The sequence below is a fragment of the Pseudophryne corroboree genome, chromosome 7 (genome assembly GCF_028390025.1).
Source record: "Pseudophryne corroboree isolate aPseCor3 chromosome 7, aPseCor3.hap2, whole genome shotgun sequence".
Classification (NCBI taxonomy): Eukaryota; Metazoa; Chordata; class Amphibia; order Anura; family Myobatrachidae; genus Pseudophryne; species Pseudophryne corroboree.
In genome coordinates, this window is record NC_086450.1 from 286,666,120 (window position 1) to 286,681,235 (window position 15,116).

The 15,116-nt window shown below is 44.5% G+C and overlaps 1 protein-coding gene, 1 long non-coding RNA gene and 1 pseudogene across 6 annotated transcripts in view; 2 read left to right on the forward strand and 1 right to left on the reverse strand.

The window, feature by feature from the left end:
• Positions 1 to 15,116, forward strand: part of CARD11 (caspase recruitment domain family member 11) — a 220,382-nt gene that overhangs the window by 79,284 nt on the left and 125,982 nt on the right. For 4 of the 5 annotated variants that reach the window (XM_063934192.1, XM_063934193.1, XM_063934190.1 and 1 more), the window contains exon 3: positions 3,948 to 4,085. In XM_063934192.1, coding sequence (XP_063790262.1) covers positions 3,948 to 4,085 — 138 coding nt within the window. Of the gene's footprint in view, positions 1 to 3,947; positions 4,086 to 13,193; positions 13,391 to 15,116 lie in introns of those variants that run through there. The other variant, XM_063934195.1, reaches the window with a different exon arrangement.
• Positions 1 to 15,116, reverse strand: part of LOC134945118 (uncharacterized) — a 70,316-nt gene that overhangs the window by 52,939 nt on the left and 2,261 nt on the right. The gene's annotated exons all lie outside the window — the stretch shown is intronic.
• Positions 27 to 145, forward strand: LOC134945956 (5S ribosomal RNA; annotated as a pseudogene).

The window sequence follows — 15,116 nt, forward strand, 5'->3', positions numbered from 1 at the left end:
GGTCTATCCCTATATCTCCACATTACTATTACAATCATACCAACCTGGAGACGCCCAATACCGTCCGATCTTGGAAGCTAAGCAAGGCTGGGCTCGGTTAGTACAAGGATGGGAGACCGACTTGGAAGACCGGGTGTTGTAAACATATGATGGTAAAACCTATAAATGACCTATTAATGTGTATTATGCCGGTTATATTATATTTTAGTACTTATATAATATATTTCATTACTACTATTTCATTGTATTTCACTAATATTTTTATCCACCTGCAGTTATGGAATTTTTTATATAACTGGCTCACTATTTCTAACTGGTCATTTTTCTTTCATGTACCCCACGGGGAGCCGCCTTTCCTGTATACAAGTTACTCCAAATACCCATGAACGGATCCCTAACAAGTGCAAGCATGCACCTGAACCAATCACTACACAGACCGCAGCATACGTAGCCCACCCGCGGCAGGACTGACTATATGACATTTTGGATAACCAACAAAATGGCCGCCGTTCTTAACATTGACAGAAAAATGGACATCACCACCGCATTGTGCCTCAAGCGGCGCATGCGCAGAATGAACTTGACGCCGCCGGAAGAGGGGCGGAAGCGGGGCGGACGTGGGGCGGATGTGATGTTCCTATACAGTCCGGACCGGAAGTAAACGGATCTACCCGCATATTATGTTTATCAGCACAAGCATGACTCGTTTTTTGACTATAAAGCCCAATAGCAGTCCTCTCTGTAATACCCTTCTGATATTTATGTATGTTTAGACATTTTGAATATACGTTAGCATTGCACCAATTAACAAACAGGAAGTGATGTCACCAGCACTTCCCCTAACCATGAGGTATAAATATGCTCTGTCTCTAGTCTTTCACCACCCCTTGATGAAGTCCATGAGGGACGAAACGCGTTGGGTGCTATTCCTTGATCTAAACCTCACCACAAAGCTAAGCTATTTTTCTGATTCCTCTATTTTTTAAAAAAGTTTTTGAAAACGTATTCCTGTGTGTCTTTTTAACCTGTTTAGTACCTTCTGTTTTGGAGTGATACTTTTAGGTTTTTAGATTACACATACCTTTTATGTCACCATGCTTTTTTCCTTTTACCCAAAAATTTTTTAAAATACCGTTTTTTTACTATTTTACTGAACTTTTGTATGTGTCATATATACACACTATGTTCATGAACCAATATGTTTTTATAATCATGTCTTTTTAAACCGATATTTTGTTATAGTACGTTCCACTACAATAAATTTATATTATTTTATACGTACTGCTTTTGAGCAATCTATTAGCACCATTGGTCGCTCGCTACTACCTCATCCCTCGTCCACATAACCATTTTCTATAGGTAACGGTACCAATACCTATATTTATTTGAGGTAAATGAGCTGACACCCTGATAAAAATAGGGAGTGCAAATGCAATAAGCGGTTTTTTGTATACTATATGTAGAGTTCCCATTCTAGTTGTTACACGTAAGATACTGCATCTGTGGCGCTGATATCTCCCCAGTACACAATATATATATATATATATATATATATATATATACAGTATGTAGGCAAATACCGCTGACTCATCACATCTCCTGAACCGTAAGGGCTAATAACTGAACATATGGCCAGTAGCTTGCTTTTGTGATGTAGGCACCCACTAAGGAGGGATTTTTCAAAATTCCACCCACAAATTATTGGGAATTTCCCCCTCACAGAGGAGAGGTAAGACAGCCCACCCAGCTGGGGCTATAAAGAATGCATGGGGCCAGCGATACCATGTCGCGGAGGGGGAAGGACACAACGCTCTGTTCCTGGACTTCCTTGCCAGTGACAGTTGCAGAGCAGTCCATTATTCAAATAGGGGAACCACATCAACTGCAACCCCTAAACACTGTCAAACATCGCTGGGTGTGGTTCCCCTATTTGAATAATGGACTGCTCTGCAATTGCCACTGGCAAGGCAGTCCAGCCTTATGGTTCAGGAGATTTTGTGATGAGTCAGTGGTATTTTTGATATATATATATATATATATATATATATATATATATATATATATATATATACACATATATATATATATATATATATATATATATATACACAGGTTGAGTATCCCTTATCCAAAATGCTTGGGACCAGAGGTATTTTGGATATCGGATTTTTCCGTATTTTGGAATAATTGCATACCATAATGAGATATCATGGTGATGGGACCTAAATCTAAGCACAGAATGCATTTATGTTTCATATACACCTTATACACACCGCCTGAAGGTCATTTTAGCCAATATTTTTTTATAACTTTGTGCATTAAACAAAGTGTGTCTACATTCACACAATTCATTTATGTTTCATATACACCTTATACAAACAGCCTAAAGGTCATTTAATACAATATTTTTAATAACTTTGTGTATTAAACAAAATTTGTGTACATTGAGCCATCAAAAAACAAAGGTTTCACTATCTCACTCTCACTCAAAAAAGTCCGTATTTCGGAATATTCCGTATTTTGGAATATTTGGATATGGGATACTCAACCTGTATTTATTTTGTAGGCAGATAAGCGGCACTCACCAGTCTTGTAAATAGGTGTTCAATAAAAGTCCTTTATTATATATATATATATATATATATATATATATATAGGCTTCAGATTTAAGTACTTAACCAACCTATTTCCAGTCAGGAGAGGAAAAGGTCTCAATTATCAGAGGTTAACTTGTCACTTGAACTAAACATTGCTGATCCTCTCAGAGAGCAATAGGAGGAAAGGAGACATAGATATTTTGCCTCTTAAATGCATTAAATCACAGGTTCTCAAACTCGGTCCTCAGGACCCCACACAGTGCATGTTTTGCAGGTATCCTCACAGAATTGCAAGTGAAATAATTAGCTCCACCTGTGGACCTTTTAAAATGTGTCAGTGAGTAATTAATACACCTGTGCACCTGCTGGGTTACCTGCAAAACATGTACTGTGTGGGGTCCTGAGGACCGAGTTTGAGAACCCCAATGATTAAATGAAAGCTTGATAGTCAGCAACTGCTTATCTGTACCGACAGCTCTCCCAGTGACCTTAAGTGTTGTGCAAAAATCTTTTACCTTTTTACCTCAAAGGACAAACCCTATGAAAAGCGTGAAACTAAGCAAGGATACCTAGGGCTCTTTGGAATAGAGTCAACCTATCCCTGCAAACCTTACATATTTCATACAGTGGGCGGTGGTTGGACTATCGTTCCAGCATTCACAGCACTGAGCAGGGCAGCATCAGAGGCGGGATGGGGCAGAGAAGGAGGTGGATTATTTTCCTCAGCGCAAGCCTTATGACAGCATCAATCCAGGGAAGGCCCGCCCGGAGGTGCGGCCTGACCAAGATATATGTAAAAAAAAGTTAAAGCAGTATTACAGTTGTTTAAATACCAGCACTTTTCATCACTTTGTGATTATACTTGAGATTCCATAGCAAAGCATGGGTATTCAGCCAGTGTGTATATATATATATATATATATATATATATATATACACATATATATACACATATATATTGTGGTATTGGAGAATAAGGGTTCAAGCGACCAACGGTGTCATAATTTGACGGGGAATATGTCAATTATGGGCTAGATGCATCATCGCTTGGAAAGTGATAAAATGGAGAGTGAAAAAGTGCCAGCCAATCAGGTCCTAACTGCTATGTCACAGGCTGTGTTTTAAAAATGTCAGTTAGGAGCTGATTGGCTGGTACTTTCTCACTTTCCATTTGCAGTGGGTACGTAGTCTTACTTTGTACTTGGTAAGCATAACATGCTGCTTTGCACTGGGTCCTTTATTTATAAATTACCTTCTGACTTTAGATTTGTCTTACTTTAAAATAAATTCTTATATTTAAGTAAAAGTGATAATATGTGGCACAGGAATTTTATATCTATTTGCCTGCAGGGCGACTCTTGGACATTCTACAAACAAAAGGACAACGGGGTTATATTGTCTTTTTGGAAAGTCTTGAGTTTTACTACCCAGAACTCTACAAGTTGGTAACGGGAAAAGAGCCAACCAGAAGGTTCTCTACCATAGTCGGTGAGTGAGAAATGCTCATACTGTAAATCATTGTAAAGTTCTACATACTCTAAAATATTTTTCTTTATGTGTATTTTAAACACACTAAACTAATTTTGGTATAGTATTGGGACTTGGCCTGGCCCTGTACCATACTTTGGTAGAGTTTGTGAGAACATAGTGACTGCATTACTGGTATTTGGCCTGTAGAGTTCAATTACGAGAGTCCATTTCATATACAAAAAGTCTCATGTCAAGTGAATTTAAAAAAATAATCAGAATTCAGGACAGAAATGGTAAGTGAATCTACAGTATGTGCTATTTTCCAAGTGCTTCATTAGTATTATGTCATTGTGTTTTCTTGTTAGAGTGAGTGAGTGAGTGAGTGAGTCACTTGCTGGCTTGAAATGTAATAATGTGGATGTCTTGAGAAAGGTTCATGGCATGGACCAAAATATTGACTTGACCTGTGATAGTATGGGAAACGTGAATACTGTAAAACTGCTGTTTTTTTCTACAAAAAGCCTTCTACTGTAATATTACAATATATGGAGTAGCCCTGAAGGTCTGTGAACTTGGATCCCTACCTGAAGCCTGCACCCGTCCCCAGCAAGTGTTTTTTTCAGGAAAGTGCCAATGAAAATGTAACTTCACAAACAGCATGAAAAATAAAGTGGAAAATTGTTTATAATAATTTCTTTACATTGAAGAATCCATGGAAGCACTAACTAATAGATTATATCTAGGTTAGTTTAATCAGTCAGGAAAAGTAACATTTGGGTGACTATGGGACAGATGTATTAAGCCTGGAGACAAGCTCGGACTGGGCCACCGGGGAGCCGGTGAACCCACTGGTAGGCCCTGCCGAGCATTAGCCAGCCACGCCCTCTTTTATGTGAGGGCGGGGCTGTGCTTTCCTCCCCGGCTCCCGTCTGAGCCACAGGAGCTGATCGCAGAGTTCGGCTGAGGGGAGGAGAAGCGCGCGCTGCGCTCTCCTCCCTGGGCCCCAGGACCAGTAGCGTGAGCGGCAGGTGATCCCGGGCGGCGGCGGTGATTTAAGATCAAGGTCGGACTGAGGGGAGGAGAGGCTCGTACTGCGCTGTCCTCCCCGGCGCCCAGCCCCAGCAGCGGGAGCAGCAGCAGCAGAGCACATGCGTCGGCGGAGGTGAGCAGCACTGTGGAGGCATCTGGCACTGTGTGGGCAGTACCTGTGCATATGGCACCGCTGGGGGGGGGGGGATGTGTGCCTGGCACTGCACTACTGGGGGCATTACTGGGGACATCTGTGTATCTGGCACTACTGGGGGTATCTGGCACTGCACTACTGGGGGCCCTGCTGGTGGCATATGTGTTCCTGGCACTGCACTACTGGGGGCCCTGCTGGTGGCATATGTGTTCCTGGCACTGCACTACTGGGGGCCCTGCTGGTGGCATATGTGTACCTGGCACTGCACTACTGGGGGCATTACTGGGGACATCTGTATATCTGGCACTACTGGGGGTACCTGGCACTGCACTACTGGGGGCACTGCTGGTGGCATATGTATACCTGGCACTGCACTACTGGGGGCATCTGTGTATCTGGCACTACTGGGGATATCTGGCACTGCACTACTGGGGGCATCTGTGTATCCGGCACTGCACTACTGGAGGCGTATGTGTATCTTGCACTATTGGGGGTGTATGTGTATCTGGCACTGCACTACTGGGGGCATCAGTGTATCTGGCACTACACTACTGGGGGCATATGGGTATCTGGCACTGCACTACTGAAGGCGCAGTGGTGGAACTACCGCCAGTGCAGGCAGTGCCTTGCACTGGGGTCCGCCACTGTCCAGGGGCCCAAAGCATGTAATGAGTCAAACTGACTCATTACATGCCGCTGTGTGCTGCAGGCAACCGCCGCCTGCAGCAGACAGCTGCCCGTCGAGGAGAGGAGCCGCAGCAGCGCTGTGTAATTGGTAGAGGCGCTGCTGCTGCTGTCCCTCTGTTTCACCATAGGCTGCCCTTCACCGCTGTGAATGCTGGGAAGCGCATCAAAGCATTCACAGCGGCGGAGAACAGCCTATGGTGAAGGACAGGGACAGCAGCAGCAGCGCCTCCACCAATTACACAGCGCTGCTGCGGCTCCCTCCTCCACCTCCCTCCTCCTTCTACTCCCCTGCCCGGGATCTCTACAGAAGCTACACCAAGGAGCCTGACTGCCAGCGGAGAGAGTAAGTATAAGTCTTTCTTTCTTTCCTGCCTTAATGTGTAAAAAGGGGGACGCTGTCTGCCGTAATGTGTAAAAAGGGGGACGCTGTCTGCCGTAATGTGTAAAAAGGGGGACGCTATCTGCCTTAATGTGTAAAAAGGGCATGCTGTGTCTGCCTTAATGTGTAAAAAGGGCACGCTGTCTGCCATAATGTGTAAAAAGGTGGACGCTGTCTGCCGTAATGTGTAAAAAGGGGGACGCTGTCTGCCGTAATGTGTGAAAAGGGGGACGCTATCTGCCTTAATGTGTAAAAAGGGCACGCTGTCTGCCTTAATGTGTAAAAAGGGCACGCTGTCTGCCATAATGTGTAAAAAGGTGGACGCTGTCTGCTGTAATGTGTAAAAAGGGGAATCTGTCCGCCATAAGGTGTAAAAGGGGCGCTACCTGGTGTAGTGGTGCTACTGTGCGGCGTAATTTGAATAATGGAGACTACTGTGCACCGTTATATGAATTGGTATTATTTTGTGGCCATACCCCTTCCCCAGGAAGCCACGCCCCTATGTTTTTTGCGCGCGCCTACGGCGCTGATAAAGCCTAATGATATCCTATATTAAACACGCTAAAAGGTTAAGAGACTCAGTACGCTATTGGAGTATGTGGTACCGTAAGGGTACGCACTTAGCGTAGCGGACGCTTAGCCGTGGACGAGACGCACGAGCGGCACGTTCGCTCACGGCTTAATGCGTAGAGGCAAGCACGCTATAGGCTGCCGATTACCGTAACGATACGCTATCAGCGTAGCGGACGCTCGAGACCACGAGGAGATCACAAGCGGCGCTGACGCTCACAGAGTTAAACCTTTATAACTATACCATGAATAATGTACTTATACTGTAAACCTTTGTGCAGTGTTAGGGTGTAAATACAACACAGTGTAACCTTGTTAGTTTAAAAGCTGTATGAGCGTATGTGACGCTCAGAGAACACTTAGCAATATAATAAACACTCAAATACCGGTCTAAGGGTCTAACACCTTTTAAGGGAGAGAATGAACGTTCAATTGCAAAAGAATACACATTACAACTTATACACTACCAAACTAACATAAAATACCTAACCGAATTACTACACGTTAAAATACAACAGCGGCACAATTACATTTAAGGGGAAGGAGAGAGAGTAATGGCTTACAACAAATAGGAGATAAATATGGTTGCAGAGAACTTACGCACAGGGGAAACAATCGCATGCGCCTTTCTGGATATCCAGCTTCCGATTATCAGTGATGAGAACCGTTGAGAAGAGTAGAGTGGGAGCTGGCCCAGGTCGGCTTGTCTTTATATACACTACACAAAGTACAGTACAATGGTCCCTACATTCTTATTGTTCATTGGACACAGGAATCCGTCTCCGCATTATAACAAAAGGTCATAGGTTGGTTCATACAGGTGGGCTGTGACTATTTCAAACTGCTCAAGTGGGAGGGAAACTCAGGTTTCCTGCCGCATGGGTAATAAACTGCGAATATAGCAAATGTCCATAAACTTCTTATGGCCATAACTATACGTACGAGCGATTAATCCATTTCTAACCAACACCGGAATATTGCTAATTTAATACTCTTCCGATGGATACTAAACACCACTGTGTCACCCCTGTCTGACCCTTCGTATCAAACAAAGAGGGATCTCTTTGTCTCTGAACATACTACATCAACTAAACTTTCAGATTCTATCAAAGGGACCATAATCTACAAAATACATGATATGACAGAAATATGTAACGATCGAGTCGCCCGCTAGACGCACACAAACTCTACCGTAAATGCGCATACCGTGCGCCTGCGAGTGCACGCGACTGAGAGTATACGCACGCACGGGAGGGCTCATGCACGTGCAGCGGGCACACGCATGAGGTGCATATATGGCAATGTGCAGCGTGATATTTTTCTGACTTTGACAGCGCGCACTGCCCTTCATTTGCATGGAGGGGTGGGGCTCCGATGCCATTTCTTGTACACACCGCACTGTTGCTAGATATCCATTCCTCTGGCCCTGAGCAGGTCCCCATCACCAGATCCTCTCCAGGGGTGAGGGGGTGGACTTGGATGGGATGAGGGGGGGGGGGGGGGGGGAACCAAAGCATTTTGTCGCACTTGGGCCCACTGCTCGCTAGTTCCACCACTGTGAAGGTGTATGTGTATGTTGCACTATTAGGAGTGTATGTGTATCTGGCACTGCACTACTGGGGGCATCAGTGTATTTGACACTGCACTACTGGAAGCGTATGTGTATTTGGCACTATTGGGGGTGTGTGTGTGTGTGTGTGTATCTGGCACTGCACTACTGGGGTCATTATTTGTATCTGGCAGTATATTGGGGTCTCTATGTGTATATACTGCTCTCTCCCGGTGTAACCAAGGCCTATATACTGATGCTCTCTCCCGGTTTAACCCAGGCACGTATACTACTGCTCTCTCCTGCTATAACCCAGGTGCATATACTACTGCTCTCTCCCGCTGGAACCCAGGTGCATATACTACTGCTCTCTCCCGGAGTAACCCAGGCGCATATACAGTACTACTGCTCTCTCCCGGAGTAACCCAGGCGCATATACTACTGCTATCTCCTGGTGTGACCCAGGCGCATATACTACTGCTCTCTCCTAGTGTGACCCAGGCGCATATACTACTGCTGTCTCCTGGTGTGACCCAGACACATATACTACTGCTCTCTCCCGGTGTAACCCAGACACATATGCTACTGCTCTCTCCTGGTGTAACCCAGGCGCATATACTACTGCTCCCTCCTGGTGTAACCCAGGCGCATATATTACTGTTCTCTCCTGGTGTAACCCAGGCGCATATACTACTGCGCTCTCCTGGTGTGACCCAGGCGCATATACTACTGTTCTCTACCGGTGTAACCCAGGCGCATATACTACTGTTCTCTCCCGGTGTAACCCAGGTGCATATACTACTGCTCTCTCCCAGTGTAACCCAGGCGGATATACTACTGTTATCTCCTGGTGTGACCCAGGCACATACACAACAGCTTGAAGTGGGCAGCGAGGTAGAGCTCTTTTTCTTTATATACTATGCTAGGTGGCGCCTATAATTTCTGGCCACTCCTCTCTGGTCACTAGGCCACACCCCTTCCAGCATATGGCAACGCCCCTTAGTGGGCCCCTGTGATTGCATTTCCCTGGTGGGCCTTTCATGCCCCAGTCCGACACTGCCTGGAGAAGTGATAAAGTGGAAGGTAGCAATGCATCAGCCAATCCGCTCCTAATTGTCAAGTTACAGGCTGGGTTTGAAAAAACAGAGTTAGGAGCTGACTGGCTGGTGCATTATCACCTTCCACTTTATCACTTTTTCAGGCTTAATACATCTGCCGCAATATAACAATCTCTGGGTAACTTCCCAAGCTTCATAAAATAATTCTAATAAGGGTGGTAAGTATAAAGATGCCATGGAGACCTTGAGTGTTATGAACCACAAGCAGTGGTTCATTCCTGTTTTGCTTTCTGTTCATGAATTTTATGTTATATTTCTGTTTGCATGCCAGGATTTCTCTTATACTTGTTTAGAAGACTCTTGTTGGCCGCCGGTGGTGAGTCTGTGTAACTGCAGCCTGTTTTCTATGTGTTAAGCCTCACCTGTCAGATATTTGGTCATTATGTGGAGAGTCTGTGTACTGCAGTTTGGCTCTTGTCTGTGTTGCCTCACCTGTCAGTATTTTTGCCATTACCTTGTGCCTGGCTTCCAGCCATCCTGATTGGGGCGTGCTTCCCTTATTACCCAGCTATCCCTGCAGTCCAGCGCCGGTGATAGAAGTTTGTTGTTGTACCTGTATGTTCCAGTTCTTGGTTAGCTTTCTACAAGCTTGTTCCTGGTCCCTGTCAGCAGCTTCTTGTGGAGCCTGGCTTCCTGCCTCTGGTGTGTTCCTGCATCCAGCTTGTGTACTCCAGTGTCCTGTGTCCAGTTTCCTGAGTCCTGTCTGAGGGATCGTTTACTGCTGTCCTCCGAATTGCCTTCCAGTAAAGTGGTCTGGCATCGTTAGCTTCTGGGTTCCGGTCGTTTCCTGCACACACCTGTCGTAGTGTCATGAGTAGCAGCTCTGCCGCACTTTATGGCTGAAGCCGTATTGTCTCTTTCTATTTTTGGTTGTGTCATTTTTGTGGAGGTTTCCGCATTGCTGTCCTCGCCTTATTACGACAAATTCGTATTTGGCAGTTAGGTTGCATTACTTGATTTTCTGTTGTTCCAGGCCGCCACGCCACACATAAACTACTTTGTTATTTTTTGTATCCTTCTCTGTTTCAGTCATATCAGTCTTAGTTAGTTTTCCCCGTTTTCTTTTCTGTCTCGGTTAATGCCTTGTCACCTATTAAGACCAGGGTGCATCGGAGTCTGGGCGGATCTAAATCGCCCATTCAAACGCGGCTGCCGTGGGCACAAGAAACCATAGTCTTGCAGGCGTTAATCGACCACTGGGAAGAACGGAGTCAGGGATTTTTGTTAGGGGTAGCTGCATATCTCAGTCCAGTTGAAGCTTCACACGTCTGTACTTGGAACTCTCCTGGTGCCACCCAATCTCCTGGGTTCCAAGTACACAGAACTTAACATTGAGGAAAATAAATGGGCAACAATTTGCCACTTACTTCCTTGGACACCCTGGCAACCCTAACCATTTGGGATGTACTGAAGTAGTGTAGGAAGCAGGGCCTAAAATAATTTACCACACATTGTTGTAGTGCTCGAAAACAAAAAAAAATGGTTATTGCTTGAGAACCTACTGTAGTGCATTTTTTCCCCTAAATGGATTTATGAACTTGCCATAACATCCAATATATAATGGTGAACAAAAGTGTGTGGTGTGGACCACACTGCAGGCCTGCAAAGTTCTGTTACTGACACTTGAGCTTTCCTTGATCATAAAGGCACTAGTCGAATGCACCCTTAGAATTTATGGCACCTCATGCTTCTTTAGAAGTCTTCATGTATCCACCTCTCTTTCAAAGAATGTGTCCTTGGTGAGAACACCCTGATATAATAAAGAGCTGATTATTCTTATGGACCTGTTTAATCCTAACCAGATGATCTGAGTATGCTCAGACAACATCCAAAGTGTGTTGCTTCTCTTCTTCCTCATTAGTAGAAAAGGGATAAAAAGACAGCAATTCAGTATGATCTCATGATTTCCGTGAAAAGCAATTAAGGCTTTAGATATTAATTCTGCATTTGTCCTTAGTACAATTATATCTGGCTACAGGTTAGCCGGGAACGCTAATTATGGCAAACGCCCAGTGATTGCCACGATTAGTATGTAAGATGAGTGCTGGCACATCTGTAGTTTGGTAGGAATCAGATGACTTTTCTGGACATTTGCTGTTGGAGAAAAGCCAACACTCTGTATTCTGTATTGCAGCAACTCTTGACTTCACAACCACAAGGATATTTCGATAATTGAGATCTAGTACTGTGCAAATATCCCCTGATGATTTCTGCACCAGAAATAATTTGGAATAAAATCAATTTATTCTTTAATTGACTGCAACCTTGATAATTACCTGCTTGCCTACCAGGGTTTGTAAAATATTCTGCAGTACCTTCAGTTGAAGATGCTTGTAGGTGTTCTGAACGTCATATACCATGAGGCATAGTGACGAGTGGTGTCAGAAACGGGACAGAATCAAGTGGGCAATGCAGTACCGGGAATGTGCAGAATGAGGTCGGAAGAAAGCCAAATTCAGAACCAGAACTAGAAGTAGTACCAAGAGAGCAGGCGAGGAACTCATCAGATCAGAACACAGGTAAGAAAGTATGCTGGAAATTATAGCAGAACAGATACTGGAGATCAGGATGTTAGTCAAATACAGTACTTTGGCCCACAAACTTTCATACATAAGTACGATTCAAATTTTGTGCCAACATGACATCACATTTTTGGCATGCCTGAGTCTCCCTTCCTGTAGCAGAGCTGCCCACAGCAGATGGGATGAGGGAGATGCCAGCAGTGGAGGATCCTACTGAGATGGGTGCTGGGTGGCAGAAGACTGGCACCCATCTGCCAGTGAGCTGCAGCTGCACGAGGAGAGCCAGTGATGCCAGATCCCTTAAGAAGGAGCCTGGATCTGGTGCACTGAGACACGATAACTGTAATGAAATAAAATTGGTGGATTTCTCCTTAGAGATTTTGCTGCAATCTAATGTGCAAACACAACTCTTTTGGTTAGAACATGTGCTGTAAATTCCAAAATGAAGACAGTATGGCCGGGAGACTTCACAATCAGATTTACTCTGATTGCAGACGCTAAACCCTCACTGACATAAAGGTGGTTTTTCACACCTCCTCTCCAGCAGAAATACCATTGTTACATTGCAACAGTACAACATTCTCTATACTGCAGTAATGTAAAGTACCAAAGCAAATGAGAAATGAGTAGTAAATACTAATAGACCCGTTAGAGCGGTACACAGGCGACCACTCTACTCTGCCATACTCCGCTTCTGAAGACTTGTAGAATCCTATAAATTAACATCTGGTGAGACTTTGATGTTCCCCCATGGGTAATGATTCCTGTCTGTCAGGAGTCAGCATTCAGTGATGTCTCACTTACCGCTGCGCTGGTGTTTAGGCCTCCGGAGGTCACGGTCCCAGTCTGCGGCTGTATGAGCATCCTGTCTGCAGAGTGCAGTACCCACTATTGTGGTGAGCCCCTGAAGTCCATTCTGCGGGGACCATCCCGTGTACCGGCCATCTGTACAGCATGGGCGCCGCCATGACACTTGCGGTCAGCTGACCGGAGAGCACCCAATCCTGCGCTGTGATTGCTCACATGATCCAAGTATCCAATGACTGCCGATCAGAGGGTATAAGTCCAGAGCATCGGCTCAGTCTCATCACCTTGGACAACGCGTCGCATTGCTGCTTAGCATCTCCTGGGTCCAGTTTCCAGTTTCCAATCTCCAGTCTTCAATCTGCTGTTTCCAGCGATCTCCTATTTCTGGCATCTCCAAGTGATCTCCCGGTTCCAGTATTCCTGTGGAACTGCAGGTCCCAGCATTTACTTCAGCTCTAGCTTCTGCTACAGTTGGCCTCCACCTTTTGCAGTGGGAGACTTTCTTCAGGTGAAATTCATTATCTTCACCTGTGTGTGGTTGACTTGCATTCAGCATTGTGCTATGGCATCTGGCACTTAATACAACCACTACATATGTGTTTCAAGTTGTCTCCTGCTTGACCTTGCTTAGTTGTGGGCTTTGCATTACAAACTGACTGTGTGGAGTATCGTTGCTGGTTTCCAAACCAACTGTGGGAGTGATCACCATCTGATTGCTATACTAGTTTCCAGACTAGTTCATTGCCTGTATTTCATTGCCTAATTACTGCACTGGTTTCCAGACCAGCTAAATACCTGTGACTGTTTATTCATCATTGTCAGCATTTCATGTACCATCCATCCCATGTTATCATCTGCTTCAATTACTGTATATATTCGTGAGCATATAATAAACATCATTGTGCACATGCGCAGGAATCTCTTACAGCCTCCTCGGTTTCTCCATTGCACCACCACTGACCCACTAGTGCCCAGTGGCGCACCCAGGGGGGGTTTCCGAGCACCCAGAAACCCCCCTCCACTAAAAAAAAAAAACATTTTTTTTTTTTTGCTGCATGAGTATTATTAATGGCTGTCTAGCGTCCTCTGCAGCCTGCTGTCTTCCTGGTGGCACTTGTAAGTGCAATAAAAGTTTACTTTACTTCATACTTGCCTACCTGACCCTCTCCATGAGGGAGAAAATGCTCTGTTCCTGGACTTTCCTGGTAATGTATGATTGCCATCACCTGTAGTGAAACACCTTTCTTATCAATTAACTAGCTCACCACAGGTGGTGGCAATCATACATTACCAGGAAAGTCCAGGAACAGAGCATTTTCTCCCTCATGGAGAGGGTCAGGTAGGCAAGTATGCTTTATTTTAATTATAGTACATATATATCCATGTGCATACATATATACACATGTATGTACATACATACATATAAACACACACACACACACACACACACACACAATAATATATATACATGTGTATATATATGTGTACTGTATGTGTGTGTACATATATATATACATATACATATATATAAATATGTATACATGTTTAATATGCTATGTATATGTATGTGTGTGTGTATATATACACTGCTCAAAAAAATAAAGGGAACACTAAAATAACACCTCCTAGATCTGAATGAATGAAATATTCTTATTAAATACTTTGTTCTTTACATAGTTGAATGTGCTGACAACAAAATCACACAAAAATTATCAATGGAAATCAAATTTATTAACCCATGGAGGTCTGGATTTGGAGTCACCCTCAAAATTAAAGTGGAAAAACACACTACAGGCTGATCCAACTTTGATGTAATGTCCTTAAAACAAGTCAAAATGAGGCTCAGTAGTGTGTGTGGCCTCCTCGTGCCTGTATGACCTCCCTACAATGCCTGGGTATGCTCCTGATGAGGTGGTGGATGGTCTCCTGAGGGATCTCCTCCCAGACCTGGACTAAAGCAGCCGCCAACTCCTGGACAGTCTGTGGTGCAACGTAGCGTTGGTGGATGGAGCGAGACATGATGTCCCAGATGTGCTCAATTGGATTCAGGTCTGGGGAACGGGCGGGCCAGTCCATAGCATCAATGCCTTTGTCTTACAGGAACTGCTGACACATTCCAGCCACATGAGGTCTAGCATTGTCTTGCATTAGGAGGAAGTCAGGGCCAACCGCACCAGCATATGGTCTCACAAGGGGTCTGAGGATCTCATCTCAGTACCTAATGGCAGTCAGGC